At 32.2% G+C, this 20583-nt stretch overlaps 1 protein-coding gene across 1 annotated transcript in view; it reads left to right on the forward strand.

Annotated features, from left to right (window-relative positions):
* LOC111636692 (methyl-CpG-binding domain protein 4-like) overlaps nt 1–14435 on the forward strand; it is a gene marked incomplete at its 5' end in the record, with an annotated part of 38844 nt that extends 24409 nt beyond the window's left edge. The window contains 4 exons of the mRNA XM_023381988.1: nt 1876–2253; nt 2324–2473; nt 14123–14226; nt 14305–14435. Coding sequence (XP_023237756.1) covers nt 1876–2253; nt 2324–2473; nt 14123–14226; nt 14305–14370 — 698 coding nt within the window. The remainder of the gene's footprint in view (nt 1–1875; nt 2254–2323; nt 2474–14122; nt 14227–14304) is intronic.
* Nucleotides 14436–20583: the final 6148 nt, after the last annotated feature.

A 20583-nucleotide genomic window follows, 5' to 3' on the forward strand; every position in this document is an offset into this window, starting at 1 on the left:
TATGTTTTTAAAGAAGTATTGAAAATGATATCATTTATAACATGGATGATGATATCTTTCAGATACACAAAATTATTATTTTATTCATTTAAAAACATATTATTCTCTATAATTTTTCATTTTTTTTTATCTATTACTGTTACGATGTTTCATGACTTTCTAAAAGTGTTATGTCTTTATTATTATTCATGTTTTTCTAATTATTTTGATTATTCTTGCATATTGATAGTGTATTGTTCAATAATAATAATAATAATAATAATAATTCAGAATAACTGATAATTGAAATACAATATGAAATAAACATATCAACAATAAATCATATAATCAGTTTATCTTTTATACTTCAAACAGATATACAAATATTAAATCTTCATTTTTAAATTTTAATATAATAATCAATAAATAATATAATTCTAATTAATGCAGTAAATTATGTCATTATAATATAAATTTTGAAATACAGGGTGTTTATAATTAAAGTTCCACTTTGAAATGGCCATAAAATGAAACTACTGGACAGAATGTTATCAAACTTGGTAATAGTGTACAGGACGTCATGGGATTTTATTTCCCACAAAAAAAAAGTTTAAAAACTCACCACCAATGGGAAATGGCACTGTCTGCAATATTGTTAAACAAAATAAGACATGAAGACATTGTTGAAAATGTTTTTAATTGGTTTTAAAGTGCGTTACAGAGCATGTTCAATGTGGTGTCCACCATTTTTGATAAGCAAGTTACATCACATTACTGTGTTCTCAACAGAGCTCTTAGTATATCACTTTCTTCCTGCCATAAGCCATTGTGATTTTGCTTAACCCCATAAACAGTTTCATTTTAAAACCAGTTAAAAACATTTTCAACGATGTCTTCATGTTTTATTTCGTTTAACAATATTGCAGACAGCACCATTTCCCATTGGTGGTGAGTTTTTGAACTTTTTTTTTTTTGTGGGAAATAAAATCCCATGATGTCCTGTACACTATTACCAAGTTTGATAACATTCTGTCCAGTAGTTTTCATTTTATGGCCATTTCAAAGTAGAACTTTAATTATAGACACCATGTACTTTTTAAATTCTAATTTATCAGAATCTACCATTAAATTCTATTAATTCCCTAAAAATCTCATTTTTAATACATATTAAACTGTAAATCTGAATACAAATATAAATTAGTTTTGAATACCAAATTTTCTTATTAATAGCTTCTTTTAACTGAAATTTTTAAAATTATAATAATAAAATTAAATATAATTTTATTATTATAATAGAGTATTCTTAATGTAATTTTTTAACTGGTATTGTTTTTTAATTTATAAAAAAATTGTACCATGATGATTTTGAGTTAGCAATATTTTATAACTAAGATTTTAAATTGGCAGTAGAGATATTTATTTGTGTTAAAATAATATAGATTCTATATTTTTTTATGTTTATAATAATGCTTACAGAATTTTTTGTCATAAAAAAAAACTGAAATTATGTAAGAATTAAGATTTTTCCCCCTTATGTTACTGATGTGCATATTTAATTATGTTAAAAGCTATAAAAATATAAATTATTATGAAACATTTTTTCATTGATTCCATTATTTTAGCTACTTTAGTTTTGATTAGTTATCAAAATATTAATAAATAATTTTACACTAAGAAAAAAAATTATGATAATAATAATAATAATAAAGTAATTCATAGAACTGGTATTTTAACTATTTAATAAATTTAGCTTTTCTCAGTAACATCATCTGCACTAGAAAATTTAAGTTTGTTGTTTTAATAAAAATATTAAAAAATTTCATTTATAAAAAATCATTTGGAATTTATTTAGCCTACTAGCAAAATATCGATTCCATCTTCCTCCTGTTCTCTAAGGTATTAATGACACAAGATATGAAGTGGAAGATGATGTTGTCAGCAGTCCATATTTTAATTCTTTTCCTTTGGATAGCACATTAATATCGGTTTTAGAGTTCAACAATTTCAAAAATCATGATCAGAATAAACCAGACATTTGTGATTTAGAAAAGAAAAACAGTGATTCAAACAATGTTCGGGTTTTAAAATCATCTGGTAGTAGTAGTCCCTATTTTTCTCGAAAACAATTGATTGAAGTTCCTCAGTCCCTGAAAATGTGGAAGATGAAACAGAAATGGACGCCGCCAAAATCTCCATTTAATCTCATTCAAGAAAGTCTCTATCACGACCCATGGAAGTTATTAGTAGCAACTATATTTCATCATCGTACCACAGGTAATAGTTTAAAACTAATTAAGATAGGTTGTGAAAAATTCTTTACTCATGTTAATAATTAATTTTATAGGTAAAGCAGCAGCACCAGTACTTTGGAAATTTTTAGAACATTTTCCAACTCCAGAAGATACATGTAAAGCTGATTGGAAAGAAATAGCTAAATTATTGTTACCATTAGGTCTTCATGAAAAACGTGCAAAAATCATCATCAGATTTTCAGGTAAAATCATAGATACGAATTAGATAATATAAATTATAGAATATTTACTTATGAAAACAGTAATAATAATGTTGTTTATTGTAATATTAATCAACAATATTTAAGATTTAAATCACATTATTAAATTATAGTTTAACCTGCTTATAACGTCATCCATGGGACCAGCAATTTTTTGATGTTATAACCGAGTGTCATTATCTGCGGGGTCGTAATTTCAATCCCATAAAAGTATCAAGTCTGTTTAAGAATCTATTATAAAATTCATCTAATTTAATATCGTATGTATAAAAGTGCAAACTAAACATTTAAATCAACTTTATTTACATTATTATGTCTAAATTTACAACGATGTAATTAAAAATTTCAAAAATTATTTTTTATAAAAAATTTTTATTTGTCAAGTTTCGATAATGGCGGCACTTTCAGTTTTGAGAATAATGTCGAATCAAAAGGCAACAAAAAGTTAAATTAAGCATGAAACGAGAAAATTATCATCCAGGTGTTATTAATGCCTGGATGATAATTTTCTCGTTTCTTGCTTATCTATCAATGGACATGAAGTCCAATATATTTCACTTTTAGGTTAAATTAATGTATATCAATTAAAAAGAAACAATAAAAATATTCACTTAAAAAAAGTCAGTTATTTTAGATTGTAGGCATTTTTCACCTAAAAATTGTTTATCAATGTCATTTTCTAAGTCGTAGATTTTGTTCATTATTTCCGATGAAGTTTTACGAGACCTGTAGAATTTGCTAAACCAAAGTCTCTGCATACATCTGCCTTTTTTCTTCCACTTTCAACTGCTTTAATTATTTCTACTTTGCAGTCTAATGTTAACGCTTTCCTTTTTAAGCTAGCCATTTTACCTGATTTGATGCTAAACTACAACACGAGTATGAGAGCTATGCAGACTAACCCACTGTCACGTCGTTTAAAGGGGTGGCGCATCTCAGTCCATTGAATCAGGTGGTGACAGTACCACCCACAATCGTTCTAGGAAGCGGACTCTGACCCTAGGACTGAACACGTAGTATTTTCTTTGATAAATAAAATTTATAATTTAATTTTGTAAATTTAAGAGTGTTTCAAATATGACGTTAAAACAGGGTTTTATGTCGTTACAAGTGGGTTTTTTTTAACATTATCTAGTATAGTAAAATCGTGGGACCGATAAAAATTTGTTGTTACATCCGATGTCATTATAATTGGGTTAAACTGTATTTTGATTATAAGCCAAGCTAATCAACTTGTCTAATAGTTAACCAAACCTATCAAAAAATGTGTGTTCTTACAATTCAAAGCAATAGAAATGAAATTATTTTGAACCAAAACATTTTGATTTAATTGTTTAATAAAAAAAAAATACATTTTATAACTGATATATTAATACAGTAGAGTCCGGATAACTTGGCGCAAGCTGTTATCCTTCCTTCTTTCTGCAAACGATGATGGTCAAGGTTTTATCCAGAACTTAAAGAAAATTAACCTATTGGATATTGTTATTTTATCCCCATCTTTTGTATATTCTACACATGTAATGTTACTGTAGCCTCTAATGTTAATGATCTGTAATAATGCCAATATGTTCTTGTCTGCACCTGGTTATATGTCTATGGCACCAGGTATGTACTGTAACTCAGTATTTTATTAATAAAATGAATCTGAATCTGTTGGCTGGGTGGTGGACGCCTGGAACGAGTTAGAGTCATTAACACTAGTTTGTTCCTGGCGAAAACTCCTTGATTATGAGGGAAATGAGTTTGTTGAACATGATGATACAGAAAATGTAAACTTACTTGACCTCCTGAAAAGAGTTCCTGGATGTGCAGAAGCCGATGAAAATGATGTAGAATAGTGGTTCCAGAACGATACTGACATTATGTCCAATGCAGAAATTATTGCTGCTGTCACAGTTAATGAAAAAATGCCGGAAAATGATGACGTTGACGTTGAGGACTCCACCATATAAGCTCCTAAAATATCACATAGTGAGGGACTAAAGGCTGTCGAAACCACCCTTCAGTATTTTGAACAACAAGGTGCATTGGTAATGGACTTACTGTTCCTTCATCGTCTTTGTGATTAAGCCGCAAAACACAGAGTGCATTGCGGAAGACAACAGGACATTACGCATTTCTTTAAAAAAAAAAAAGTAGCCAGTTTTTGCAAAGTTGGCAAGTTAATTTTCATTATAGACAGCTTTATGCTTCATAAAGTATTTTTCTGAGGTCTGTCTTATCAGGTAAATTACTGTACACTGTGTATTCATTAATTTTCATTTTAATGTAGTAAAGGCTCTGTGCCTTCATAAAAGTAAAGTTCAAAATACACACATATGCTGATTAAATTCAAAACTTATATATATTGAAAATAAACGTATGTACAGTTACAAAGTTCACAAAACAAACATTTACAAAACGTTAATTATAACAAAGTTCAACACATGTATCCACTATCACAGGTCCGTCGAAAAGACACCTTGCGACGAACTAGCTCTAAAGTCATTTACAGTCCAACGAGACGAAACAATCTTCGGGAACAGCTTAGGCGAACTAAGACCAAACGTGAGTCTACTTTCCGAGTCCACAGTGAATTGAACTTCCCGCCACAACTCAATCCTTTTATAGGATTGAAGAAGAATTGGATTTCACCAATCAGCACTTAGTAGCTCTACAAGACGTCCACCTATGGTGTGATGTCTCTCAACCAATCAGTGGTTGAGAGACGTTGAGTTGAGACAACTCGTTGAGTTGTCTCAACGAGTGGTTGAGAGTGGTTTTCGAGTTTTCAAAAGTGTTGCTGTTCCTATGGCGACAACCGTCGTTTGTTGAGCGATTGGAAAAGCGCGGGAAAACCGTGTGCCAGACGATTTTTATCCCGACAATAAAGTATGTACTTTTTTTTTGTTTAAGGGTATTTGGGCAGTTTATTCTCTGTTGCAAACAAATACATACAAGTATAGTACAGTATTTTCTGAGGAACTACTTGTACTTATTCTTTTTTAACCCCATTCCCAATAACCCGACATTTTCACAAACTTGGCCACCCTTCGGTCCACATTAGGCCGAGTTTTCAGGACTCTACTGTAATAATTAATGACATTATTAAAATCATAAATTTGCTTACATCAGAATATTTTTGTTCGTGTTACTTTAGTAACTGCATTCAATTCTGGATTAATGTCCTTGAAGATGAAAAACAAAATGTTTTATATAAGACATTTAAATTAAATTTAATAAGTACATAAAATATGACATTTTTACAAAAGTAAAAAACCTTTCTTCTGTCAATCTTTCTCATCAACGAACTTTTTCCAGAAGACAACGAAACCACAGATCACCAAATTCACAGGGAAATTAGGTCTTGTGCTCTTGAGGCCTACAATAACTATAATGATTCTCCATTCACCTACACCGAAATAGATAGGGAGTTTGAAAAACTAAAGCACAAGAAAGCACCCGGGCCGGACAAAATCACGGCCAAAATGGCCAAACTTGCGTTTAAGGCTATCCCAACCACGTTTAGCCTCATAATGAACAAATGCCTACAGCTGGGGTACTTTCCTATCATATGGAAACAAGCTTCTATCAAGCTAATACCGAAATCTAGCGACAGTTCTCCTCCTAAAGCATCCAATTTTAGGCCCATTTCTCTACTTCCATTCGTTGGCAAGGTCCTTGACGCCTTAATGGTGAATAGGATCACCTACCACTTTGAAAAACACACTATTATGAACGACAGCCAATACGGCTTCAGAAAGGGCAAACGAACAATCGACGCCATTGATAATATCAAGAACTACGTCCTTAACGCCCGACAGAAAGGAATGCACAGCCTGATGGTTACCATCGACTTCAGGGGTGCATTCGACCATGCTTGGTGGCCGGTCATTTTAAACAACTTGAAGACCAATAACTGCCCAATGAATATCTATAGCCTTGCAAGAAGCTACTTACAAAACCGCAGTATCATCGTGGACACGGGCAATTTCAATCTTCTACATAGGAACATCCATAGAGGGTGTCCTCAGGGCTCGAAATCGGGGCCCTATTTGTGGAATATCCTCTATAATGGACTCCTAAATCTACAACCAAATTTCCCTAAGGACTATAACGTACATCTGCAAGGGTATGCAGATGATACAGCCCTCATTCTTAGTCACGTAAACTTGAAAGTACTGCAAGATAGGACCAACGAAGTTCTAGCCATTATCCATGAATGGTGCAATGAGGTAAAGCTTTCTATCAATCATACCAAATGTACCGCTATCGTTTTTCCAAAGGGTAACCCACTCAAGAAAGGGCCCAGCATCAAAATAAGCGGTAAAAAGATCCAAAACGCAACTGCAGTCAAGTATCTAGGGATTATCCTCGACCATCGGCTAAACTGGACCGACCACGTACATCACATCTACGAAAAGGCTACCAAAGTAGCCCAAGCGCTCAAAACGATAAGCAGAAATAAATGGGGCTATGGTCCCTCGGCGAGCAGGATTCTCTACACCGCGGTTGTTGAGCCCATTATTACGTACGGGGCAGAGATCTGGGGCTCATCGGCTACGAGGGTCCACATCAAACGTAAGCTTCTCTCCATCCAAAGGCTGTCGGCCATAAACATTGCCAAAGCCTACAAGACAGCCCCTACAGAGGCCCTTCTTGTCCTCAACAACACTCTCCCTATTGACCTTAAGATCAGAGAAGCAAATATAAGATATAATTTGCACAAGTTAGCTAAAGGGGAGATAAATCTTGAGACCTTCAGCACCGCTACTTGCAAAGAGACTTACAACAATGAAATTAACCAAATTGCGATGCACGTCACCACCTACGGCCTTGACAAACACAAGGACCTGCAGTACATCCACCCAAGCTTCACCAGCATTCAAAGTTCAATACACGATCCAATAGATAAACACTCAATCAGCATTTTCACCGACGGATCGAAATCCAAGCTCGGCGTTGGCTGTGCATTCACAGTCTATAAGGGAACCCAGTGTCTCTACCAGAGGTGCAGGAAATTAGCACCTCACTGCACGATCAATCAAGCCGAGTCTCTGGCTATCCTGGAAGCCATTACCTGGATTACAAACAACCACAATACAGTGAATCAACACAACTACCAGATCTTCAGCGACAGTCGAGTCGCCATACACCAAATAGCCAAGTGCAACACAAATCTCCCTATCATAAGGGACACCATCAATAGTATCCGTGCCCTCAGGAACAGAGGCATTAACATAGACTTCCACTGGGTCAAAGGGCACTCTGGGGTTGCGGGTAATGAGAGAGCGGACCTTCTTGCCTCCAAAGCACCAACTTTAGCAACTAATATCTCCTACAATAGAATTAGCATCACCCATCTCAACAATCTGTTGCACGACATAATTCTCAAAACTTGGAAATCCAGATGGGATAATGGCAATACAGGCAGGCTCACCCACCGCTACCTCCCTTCTCCTTCGGACTGTCCTAAAAGGAATTTCAATACCACCTTCCAGCTAACACAACTGTTAACGGGGCATGGTAACTTTAATTCTTACTTGCTGAGGTTTCTAAACAAAACCGACGGCAAATGCACTTGTGACCTCAACGAAGAAGAGGACCCCGAGCACCTAATCTTCCGCTGCCCACTCTATATAACCCAACGAAAGAAACTCAGGGATGCTGTCTACAACAAAGGACAACTATGGCCGTGTGACCTTCGTACGTTTTTTAGCGACAAGGACAACATCAATGCATTCAAAAACTTTGCCACCGAAGTTAATAAACTCAATTAAGCTGTTTTCCTTGTTCGCATATGTTCACCATCTTCGAGTATTTGTATATCCCATTATCTCAGCTGTTAACAAAAAATTGTCGCGCAATTCTGGCTAAATGCCAGCCTTGTACATAGTCTTATTTTACTTATACTGTTTATTTAATATTTTTTGCTTAATGTCTTTTGTCCTCTAATAAACCGGTAATTATTGTCGCGTATATATGCTATATTGTACCACATTCACTTATTCTGCATTGTAATTGTATTTGTATCTGTATTCTGATCTAATTTAATAAATGCGATGCAAGACCTCATGGGCTTCCCTTCCCACTATCCTATCTCCCTTACTTTAATCTTCATCTACTTACCTTCTCGCTACATTCTTCCTTCCTCTTATTGTCTAAATGGCTATACCTCTGAGTCCAGCCATTTCTTTCTTAACTCTGTAACTCTGTCAATCTTTCTGTCGTTTCATTTATTTTACTATTTTACTTTTTTTACTATTTTTTACTTAAAATATATTGTGACAGTGGCAATGAACACTAGAGGATGCTTCCCAATTTTACATTTTTTTTTTTTTTTTTTTTTTTCGGAGGCAGTAGCCTTAAAAGGAAAGGTCATTTCCGAAATTTCTGTGAATTGTCGTAAGGATCGCTGATGGTGTAGAAACGAAATGGCGGAAAGATTGACAGAAGCAAGGTTTTTTACCTTTGTAAAAAGGTTGTATTTTATATATTTATTAAATGTAATTAACACTGGCCGTGATCTTTTTACTATTTTTTATTCAAATTAAAGTTGAATTCATCTGTTAAAGTGTTCAAATAAAAATCTTACATGCATTATCCTATGGTATATATTTCATATATAATATCTGTATAATAAAAAAAAAAAATTATAATCATTCAAAGCTGTAGATATAGAATATGATGACAAAATGAAATTAAAAATCGTTTATTTCTGACTCAAATTCATCTAGTACTTTACACTTTTAATGTACTAATTAGAATCAAAACATTTTTTTCTATTTTTTATACTAGATAAAATATGTGTCTATATAATTATTGGACTACTGTTTTATTACTAGATATTATTATTTTTCCAAGATTTTAGCATTTATTTTCAGTTCTCCTGAATCGTGAAATTAACCTAGTCAGTTTACTATAAAGTTTCATGAATAGCATGAAGTCAATGGTAGTAATATTTTATTTTGCTCCAAGACCCTTTCTCAAAAGTATACTTTATATATGTTACTGTGAATGACCGATATCTGGCGAATGTCAGCATTCACACAGTCGTTTCATGTATGTATGAAATATTTGCTAAATATCATTTCTCACTTGCATCGGCAAATGTCGACATTCAGCATGCTCTGATGGTGAATGTTGAATAAAAGTATTTTTATTACATTAAGACAAAAATACAACAAAGCTTAAGTAACAGCACATGTAAATAAACTGTTGAACATAAAACGAACAGTACATTCTAAATCATTAAAGAAAATAATACAATAATAAACTTACACATAAATTGTGTGATTAACATTATACAATCTTATTTATTGCAACAGCTTAAACTGTTATGGCACTTTGAATTGACAAGAGTCCCTTGCTTTTACAACTGCATTTATTCGTGGAATACTTCTTTTTGCAATGACAGGGTGTATAGCCTTGCCCTCCACTTTTCAAATTAACTGCAGCTGCTTCTTTCAGCAATATTTCTTGAGAAGAAATGTCATCTATGGAAAGTAACTTTTCTTTATACCCGTAATGAGTTCATAATTTGTAAAGCTACTTGAGGGTACCATTTTTGTTTGCTAATTTATAAAAGTTGGAGTCTTCTATTCCAACAACAACTGCCAACACATTTCGGGCATCTGTATGGCCACAGTCGACATTAGGGACTTGTATTCATACGGTATTACCAATTTGAACAGAAAGAAACAGTGAAGAATTTGGTGACAGACTGTCACCTCTCTGTCAACATCGGCTTCTCAGGTGTTGTTTCGACCTCCACCAAAGCTTATCTGTGCTTGTCAACATACACTGGCAATTGTTCGAATGTACAATAATATAACCAAATATTCAGTCTTTCACCAACGTATTTTGTATGTGTTGACATTCACTAAAGAATATCAACATTCTCTAATTTCGGTCTTTCACAGTAACATACAGTGGAACCCCGGTTAACGAACGTAATCCGTTCCACGAGTCCGTTCGTTAACCGAAGCAATTTTTCCCATAGAAATTAATGCAAATACAATTAATCCGTTCTAGCCGTCAGTATTTTTGTAATTTTATTTGTAAAATGGGTTTTCTTTAATGAAAATATAGGAAAACGTGCTCAAACAGTCGATCTACGTTAAATTTTCGGAAAAAAGGAAAGATTTGACGGGTATAAAAAACATCACATACGATCGTTAAAGTTCTAAAATGACAGATAGCAGAAACAATAGGCTAAATTATGAGCGAAAGGCTTATAGGTTTATCAACAATCTCCGACCACAGTCGACGAACAGGTGTCAAATAAACGCCTCGGAACAAACCTTTCTCGTGACCTGATCTGGTTTCGGTTTTCACCTGGAGACAAAGAAGAAAACAATCGGGAAGCGAGGAATGGGACACAGGACAAATCGTAAGGTGAGATTCAACGAAGAAATACTGTAAAACCCCGAATATCAAGGTAAAAACGCAGTTTCCTAAAAATTCTATGGCGATTAATCTGTGTCGTCTTTGTCTGGATTAAGCCTGAAGTCGTTCCCGCTAAAATTCGTGTTGTGTCTCGCGGACCGCTCCAGTCTTGCGGCTCTCACCTACCATCGCTTCTGTGACCAAGCGAACCCATCTCGTCCGCTCTGGGGCTACGACTGATTAGCTTGCACTATCGTAGGACCAGCGATACGCCACTCCTCAGTGCCGAGAGAAAATACTGTAGATAAGCTATTTCCAACTACCTCAAATATGTAAGCATCTTCCCGTTCTAATAAAAGATTTTCACTATAAAATACTTGTCATCTTTTTCTCCTCCGCCATTACCAACGTACGAATGGACCCTAGACCATCACCGACACACGATTAACTGATTTTCCCTAAAAGTCGGCAAGCTTACAAATTTGACACAAAAAGCCGTTAAGTTTGTTATCCGAATTTTGTTCGTTATTCGAGACAAAATTTTTGCAAAATAATAGTTCGTTAACCGATTTGGTCGTTAACCAGGACGTTCGTTAACCGGGGTTCCACTGTATATACTAATTCAGTTATTTCTCCTATAATATGGTATGTTTGCTCCTAAAAATTAGTGTTATCAAACATCAAAGTTTTATTTACTAAAAAAGTATGTTCCAAAAAAATTTATAAAATTCAATGGAGTCAGAAATTTCAGAAATCATACTGTCCTTTAAATCGAAAATATAATGTATATCTGATGGAAATAACAAAGATTTTTTCTAGAACAACAAATATAGACAAAAGAGAGAAAGAAATTGGAGATACACACAAGAAATATGTTTTAAATGGATACCCAAAAAAATTATTAAATGATTGGTTTCATAGATTCTTAAGAGACAGATTTAAACGTTGTCAAGAAATAACAAAGTATGTATCATTTCCGTATATAAAAGGTATTTATGAAAAATATAATAAGATTTTTAACCAAAAATTAATTAGATTGGCTCCATCCTTAAATTAAATAACAGGTTATCAAATATGATGATCATAAGAAGAACTAAAAAAGATTTATTAGAAGAAGAAGGTGTTGTTTATTGGATAGAATGCACGTGTAACAACCCTAGTTTTTATGTTGGTGAAACAAAACAAAGATTAAAGATTAGACTGTCGGAACATTTGGCTGCCGTAAGGTTAAAAATTAGTAATTCTCCTGTCTTCCAACATTGTAATAGTAATAATTGTCAGATAAATAGTAATAAATTAAAAATAATTTTTAAAGAAAAAAATAATGTAAAGCAAAAGGTAAAAGAACACTTTGCTATAATTATGCAGAACAATAATGTAAATTTAAATACCGGAATGTTAACAGTGGAATGTTGGGAATTTTTTGTTGACCATATAAGTGGCTCTTCAATAAGTTGACTGTTAGAACGCACTTTGTGTACTGTAGGCCCCACTGAAGAGGCCGTAGGCGAAATGCATTTGGGAAGCTTGTTAGTAATGATGTAAATAAAAGTCTTTTCTCTGCAAATTATTTTCTTTTTTATACGTTTTTAACTCTTTTTTGGAAATTTTATAGTTATTGGCTTGATATTTTTTAAAAATTGAAGTTATATATTATCCAAAAGTCAGAAGAGAGAGAAAAATATAAAAATTTTTTTGTATTTTTACATTTATGTAAGAAGGAAACAAAAGTAAAAAAGTATGGTTAGAAGAACATTAAAAAAAAACTAGTTTTTCAAAGCATTTCAATATTTAAAGCTTTCCTTTCTGTTTCTTTCAATACTTGGATTTATAACTAGGATATTGGGATAATGTATTAAATATTTATCATCAAGAAAGCATATTACCTTGGGAAAACAGTTTGATACATACTTGTAGGACCATATAAATGCATTCAACTAAGGCAAGAATGGCGAAAAGATATTGGGTATTCAAGGATCACTATATTCATCTGGTGTTATTTAATAACACAGAGCATAGTTGCTATATAAAAAATCACTTATGAGCTCACTTATGAGCTTGTTAGCTCATAAGTGATTTTTAATTTTTTTAGAGGAATAAAATTAACTACCATGTAGGAACAAATTATCATTAAACCCAGTGCAAACTAGTCAATGCTGTCACTTTCAACTTGACATCAGATGAGATTTTGTGTAAACACATGCATGACTGTTTTCCTTCAATCTCATGATGTCATGGCTTGTGATATCACTTATGATGTAGCTCTAAAGAACTAATAAACGTTTTACCCTCTACAAATTATCACTTTGAAGAGTGTGTTTCCAAAGTGATGAACATCAGCAATCACAATTGTGTTGCTTATAAGCTTCATGCTACAGTTTTGTATGCTTTTTTGGCAATGAATTAATTAGTAAGCAATATATAAAATATCTTTCATGATGTATACTTTTTATAGTTTCAATAACTTTATGAAATAATTATTATGATAATCTGAAAACTTTCCAATTTGAAATTGAAGAGCTTATTTCCAAAGTGACATATCTCCAGAAAATACAAATTTCCAAAAGCTGCAAAATTTTAAATAATTGCTTTAAATGTTAAGGTAAAAACCTAATTATTGGTACAGAGCTATAATTTTATATTTTGAACATAGGTTTAACAGTGTAAAAAATCCTGCAGCAAAAGAAGTAATAGCAATAGTACTTCAAATCATGGACTTGCACTACTTTGGAACAAAATTGAAGCTTTTGAATGGATAATGTAATAAAAACAACAAATACATGGTCCAAAACTTAATACATAAAAACAAAAGAGAATATACAAAATAATATACAAAACAAAAATGAAAATCACACAAACCTTGTTCATATGACTGACTGAAGATAATAGAAGACTGTGTTTAAAAAAATATACTGTACTAATTCCAAAAGAAAGAGAATAATAACAATTGCATAAAATTATTAATGAAAATCATATTGTATGTGTATTCATGCTAGAGATGGCCCAACAAGATATTAGACCTCCTTTCATTTGTAGTTTTTCCTGCATAAATGATCTTTTTACTTTCATTTTGTAATCACTTATATCACTGTTACACTCTCACATATACAATTTCATTTGTTTCCAACAACTCCTCCTTGGTGCACTAATTTTTATGACAGACTGTATATACATTATTAAATACTTTAATAATTGTGAGTATGTATATGAATTTCATTTAGTTTTTAAATAAAATTTAATCTTAATTAAATTTTCTTACAGATGAATATCTAACCAAAGATTGGACATATCCAATTGAACTTCATGGAATTGGAAAATACGGAAATGATTCTTACAGAATTTTTTGCATCAATGAATGGAAAAAGGTTATTTAATAAATATATTTTAAATTTCAGTTTTTATGCATAATTTATTAAATTAATTTTATTATATACGCATTTTAGGTGAAACCTACTGATCATATGTTAAATAAATATCACAATTGGTTGAAGCAGACCATTTTGGATTAGGTATTTTAAAATATATTTTAATTAATTTATAGCATGAACACTTTCAGAAATTTTTATTCAAGTGTATAAGTATTTGTATAGTAAACTTATGATTTTTTAATATAATTTTTTAATATTGTAAAAACATATTACAAGACTAATAAAATCAAGTTATAAATTTTATGTCCTTGTTTATACTTTTAGTGCACTATTATAAACTATTAATCAAAGCTATTATTAATAAAATTTGTCAGGATGATAAGTAAATTTGAAAAAATTCACAAAATTTAGAAACACTAAAATACGTTCACAATTTTATTCTTTATCACACATCAGGAACTGTCTTATGACAGAGTCAACCTTTTACTTTAAGTGCTTATCTAACTCAATATGCAAATCATGTTTAAAAAAAAAAAATGCATATTGAGGCAGATGAGAGTCTAAAGAAAAAGGTTGATTCTGCCATAAGACTGTTAGTTTGAGGTGTGATAAAAGACAAAATCATGAAGATACTTTTAGTGTTCTTCTAAATTTCGTGAATTTTTTTTAAAGCTATTATTGTACAAAACAATAATAGCTTTAAAAAAAGCCTGACTATATATTAGTAACCAAATATATTAGTGAGGTTGCGAGTGAAGTTTTCATCTCTAAAACATGATTGTTGAGCGCTACTTACAAGATAGCAGCGCTCAATGTTCAGGTTTTAGAGATGAAAACTTCAGCTGCAACCTCGCAATTAACTGCTAGATTCTACAGCTAAAATTAAACTGACCATTAGCATAATTATGGCTTAAAAGTCTGGCAGTTATAATATTTAGCTATTAAAATTATTATTTATAGTTTTCACACTAACAAAAAATTCATGGAATTCAGTATTACTAAATTCTATACAATTAAGATGACAAATTTTATATATTTTTTTTATCTCATCATAAAAAATATTAAATGTTCAGGTTTTTTTAAATGCATTCTCAGCTTATACAAAAAGCTAAATAAAAATGGTATTAAAGTTAATTTAAATTTAATGCAATTATACATACATAAATCTGTATGCATTTGAATAGATTTCTGTGAGTCTATTCAAACCTGTGAATTTTTTTTTCCAAATTTAGTTTGTGATATGTTGATATTTTATTTTGTAAATTTTTCGTCCAATGGAAATTATTATTATTATTAAACAAAAAATTAAAAAACAGTCTGCCCAAAAAGGGGCCATAATTTATTTTTTGTGTTCCCGACTTCACATTCACGGCGACAGACCTTCCTTTATAGATTACATGCCGCCAGAATTTAAATAACAGTCCTTTAAAAATACACAATTACATCCAATTAAAAAAATCTTTTTAAAAAAGGAACTGGTATTATACAGATGTCTTGCTTTCATTCTTCCTATGGGGTGTTTCTGCTTTTATCTACTGGAACAAGCGCTGGAAAATAGAGTTTTCAGAAACTTTCCCCTGGTGACGATACATTCCAATTTTTTCTTTTGTAAATTTTTCGTCCAATGGAGATTATTATTATTAAACAAAAAATTAAAAGACAGTCTGGTGGCCCCATTTTGGGCAGACCGTCTTTTAATTTTTTTTTTTTTTCCTGATATTTTATCTTCTGAGAAAATTTTGTGTTAAAAATAAAAGTTAAAGCCACACTTTTAGCAACAAAACTAACCACACTTAGAATATTTATTTATTAATTCTAAATAAACTCAAATTGCTTTTTTTATTTATATTCTCCATACTGTGGACAACACTAAACATGGGTTGCTCTGGAAAATTTTTAAACACCACCAACTATTTTGCCAGTTTTTAATTTTTTTTTGTCACTTCCAAATAATTTATTGCTACCAGTTTTATTTACTAATTAATGCAGATGCTGGTAGCCTTATTAGTTTGGAGTCAGGAAAGCAAAAGCAACATGTTAAGCTGTCACTTAGAAATAGAAATCATTTTTCAATAATTTTTTAATGAATAATTCTGAATAATACATTTGATTACAATGTTTAAACAGTATTTCACATGTTCTGTCATATCAAAATTTTTCACTTTAGCTGAGGTATGCTTTATGATTCAATTTCACCCTGAATGTTGAAATAAGCAGACTAGGATTTTTATTGCCACTTCAATAAAAATATCACCAAGTTACGATTTTGGTACTTTGCAGTACAAAACCTTGACTAAGAGGCAGTGGTGCCCACAGAGGAGGGTCAAGGGGCTCTGGTATCCCCAAAGTAAAAGGGGGCACTAGTAAATTTTCCAACAACCTTTTCCTAATTAAAATTCATTTTTTTTTATTTATGCAGTGTCATGTCTTCTATACTGTATTACTTATAAATTAGCAGTCACATAAGGTAGGAATTTTATTGAATTTGCATTAAAAATTTTTTTATCCATCCAGTTCAGCTCCCCAAAATTAAATCTTGAGTGCATCAGTGCTTACAGGACTTTTTTTTCTTTTTATCAAACTCATTATGGATTCAGCCAGGTAAGGAACAGGGCCCAACACATTCAGATTAGACCTTCCCTGAAAATTCATGGAGTGTTTTGAACTAAGTATTCATATTTGTTCCCATATCCCTACAGCAATAGATAGAGGCTGACACCTTAACTGTTCTGTATCTGGCCATCACTCAAACTGCACTATATATTCAGAAGTAGACAATTCTTCAATAATTTACAGTTGTTACAGTAACTACTATTCTTCAGAAATAGATTCTGAAGCAGAAACTACTATCACTCTCCAGGCAAGTAAACTGATGTCTGTTGTGGATAAATGGGCAACTAAATATATTTTCAGGCAAAATGAACTGATACTTGGAGTAAGTAATACATACCTTTCTCTGGAAAGCAGGCCATCATCATGCTGCAAACAAAATAAATCAATATACTACACAGTAGTTTGTAGATACAGCTAACAAATTGCTAGACAAGGTAATTTGAAAACACACTATGCATTATTGAATAAATCACTTAGTCGTTAGTTAATCAAGCAGAAACTTAACAAATAGTAGGCTACGTAAGATTCAGTACATTTAAAATTAGTTTTAGAATGCTAGAATGTTATCGTGAATTACATTATAAGGTTCATCTTTGTTTAGGAGCAGGAGAGGTATAAGAAAAGACTTCAAAAGACCTTACAGGAAAAAAGTACCATAAGTAGGATTAAAAAAAACCACAAAGTTATAATTATTTTAAGTTTTTCAAATTCATATATTTATTAAACATTATATACTGCATTTAGTATATTGATATTATTACAGTTAGCCAATTAAATTAGCCTATTTTCTTGCAACATCAATACACAATCTGTATTAAATGCAGGGCTGTGGAGTCGTGTAAAAATCTACTGACTCCGACTTTGCCTTTCCATCTGACTCTGACTAGGAGCAAACTTGTTACCAAAATAGACCCGGAAATTCTGATCTCAGAATAAATAGAGTTCTAATAAAGATAGAGGAGTCTTTTAGCTTTGGAATAAAAAATTTTCTTCGTTCTAAGTAAGAACACAGTCAATATATAAATGTGTATTTGATAATTTTTACTTTTCTGGCTATTATATATAACAGAGGGAAAGTGTTGCGATTGGTCAAAAAATTACCCTTCCCAAATTTTTAATTTTTGAACTCAAGACACCTTGAAATGTTTTTTGCCCACAAGTGGCCAAGTGGTCTTCGTACCCTGAACACTGGGAGTTTGGTTGTGGGTTCATGCCTAACTCAGATGGACTGTCCACATGGAGTTTTCTGGGTTTTTTCCACGTCTAACACCTAAATAGGGGCCAGTTTCCCTTAAAAAGATCTCCCAGAAGGCATCCCCCAGACAGATCGCCCGAGTGTTGTGTTGCCATAACTTAACAAACAAACCTTAAAATGTTGAGCTATGCAAAAGATTCTATTTTTTTTTTCTGTATTTATGGATGTTGGACTGTGTGTGCAGGGGCACGAGTTTGTTCACTCTGTTTGAAGCCTAATAACTTCTGTGGTTTTTAAATTGGAATCAGATGGTTTAACACAGGAGTTATTAAGCTTCAAAGTGGTTGTGTGGGGCTCCAGAAGTGGGCTGGAACTACACTAAAAATAAAAAAGGAAAGAAAAAATAACTTTTTTTAGAAAAATTTTTATAAAGCCATTTAAGAAAAGTGTATAAACTTCATGTCCATATAAGGACATGTTTGACGGAATTGTTAGAAAAGAGAGAGTTCTCAGGTTAAAACAATAGATGAATGTAAGTCCTAAGATCGAATTGTCAGTCGGTGTTGACTCATCTCGCGATCTGGGTTCTGATCTTGTTACGTTTCGTAACGAGTAAAGACCAATCGGATAGCGCAGGTGAGTAATGTTGCTAGATTTTTTTTAAAAATGCAATGAGTTGTGTAACTATACTGGATGTTATGAGATTTTATTTTTAAAAAAAAACTTTTACGCTAATTGTTTTTAACAGATGGCGCCACACAAATTTTACTTTGAGAATATAACAAAATTTTATAAAATATCATAAAATGATGAAAGGATACAGATGAGTTTTATAAAAAAAAATTGTAAATGCTAATAACGAGTAAAATCTTCATTAAGTTCGACCCCCTCTTGAGATGAAACACCGTCAACTGGGCTACAAAATACAAAAGCTTGTTTTGTTCTAATAAAATCACCATTCTTTTCTACTGATCAGAGAAATTTAAATATTTTTTAAGAAACGAGTTAAAAGAACAATTTTGTAATTAACGAATAATATTACATACCTTATTTGTTTAATACGTTTAATTTTTACAGTAAATAGAAAAGACTCGAAGGGCAGTTATATCTACCCCCAACATTAACAAATATACATTAAATACAAAGACAACAATTACATAAATGTATATATATGTAACCCCCGCATAACACGGGAGTAGTTACGTTCCAAAAAATTGCCGTGTTATGCGAATCCGTGTTATATGAAACAAAGAACTAGTGCGAAAGGGGGGTTAGGTTCCAAAAATTAAAAAACATGTTGTTAAATCCTTATTTAAATCGGATTTATTATTCTTTTTTTTTCTTAGGTAAAATACTTATTTATTACGTAAATATTTTACCAGAGGAGGATTCATTTTATATGATGATCTCAGCATGAGCATCATCAACTGGTAACAGTTTTTGGGTGCGTTCGTTAATAGCGGTCGCTCTGCAACGGGAGTGCGCTACTATTTGTAGGCATTTAGGAACGACGGTGAAAGAAAGATGGCGGTGCCCGCACTATTGATAGTATCGTGCGGAGGAATCTATAATTCTAAAATGAGCTTTTAGAGGCAAAAGAAGGGTCCCAATTGTATAATTTAATCTTGAAATATTCTTGTATAATTTAACCATTAAATGGATTATTTGTTGAAAGAGCATTCAAAGTAGCCACGAAAACAATTAGAATGCTCGCACCCTTTATTACATTTTATGTTGTACGAGGGTTTTACCCAATTCCCGAATCGTGTTAGAGTGAATCCGTGCTATAGAAGTGCCGTGTTATACGGAGGTTACCTGTAATGTAATGTATTTTTAATCTCATGCTTTTTTGTTTTAATTTATATTGTATTTAAAGTTCTTCGAAAGAATTTCTTTTCGAAAAACTGCTCTTTTTTTATGTGATTTTGTTAGCCGCTTCTGACAAAATAATTAACGATGCTACAGTACGTTGTTCCAAAACATTTCCTTTTCCTAAATTGGAAATACTCTTAACTCCTAGTTCATAATTTATAAATATGGTTAAGACTTACGAGGTACGAGTTATGTTTATATACCCGCAGATGAGCCCGGCGTTGCTCGGGCAAAAAACAACAACAAAGATTAAGATTATTAGATTATTTCGTACTTCTAATCCTTCTTCTTCGGGGGAGTTGGAAGCTTCTAATCAGGGTTGCCACTCGCGACATACGAAAAAACTTTGGTCTGGATGGGAAAAAATCCAGATTATTTCCTCAGAAAAATTCATGATTAAAATGTAATTATAAATACTTCATCGTAATATATTCATGCTGTTATAATTATAGACACTATAATACAAATTCAACATTAACTACTATGTAAATTAGGTAGTAAATGGTTTTTTATTTCACAGCTACTCTGTTGTTTTTTTTCCATTAACAGTATTGCACATTTTTTATGCTCTTCTTATCGCTTCTTATACCTTTGGTGGCAAATTCCTTGTACTGCATCACTAATTAGTTCAGGTTCGAGTTCATACAGCGAACAGCTAAGATTTTTCCAACCGA

This window comes from Centruroides sculpturatus, unplaced genomic scaffold (assembly GCF_000671375.1).
Source record: "Centruroides sculpturatus isolate CEXI.00-Female unplaced genomic scaffold, Cexi_2.0 scaffold667, whole genome shotgun sequence".
NCBI lineage: Eukaryota > Metazoa > Arthropoda > Arachnida > Scorpiones > Buthidae > Centruroides > Centruroides sculpturatus.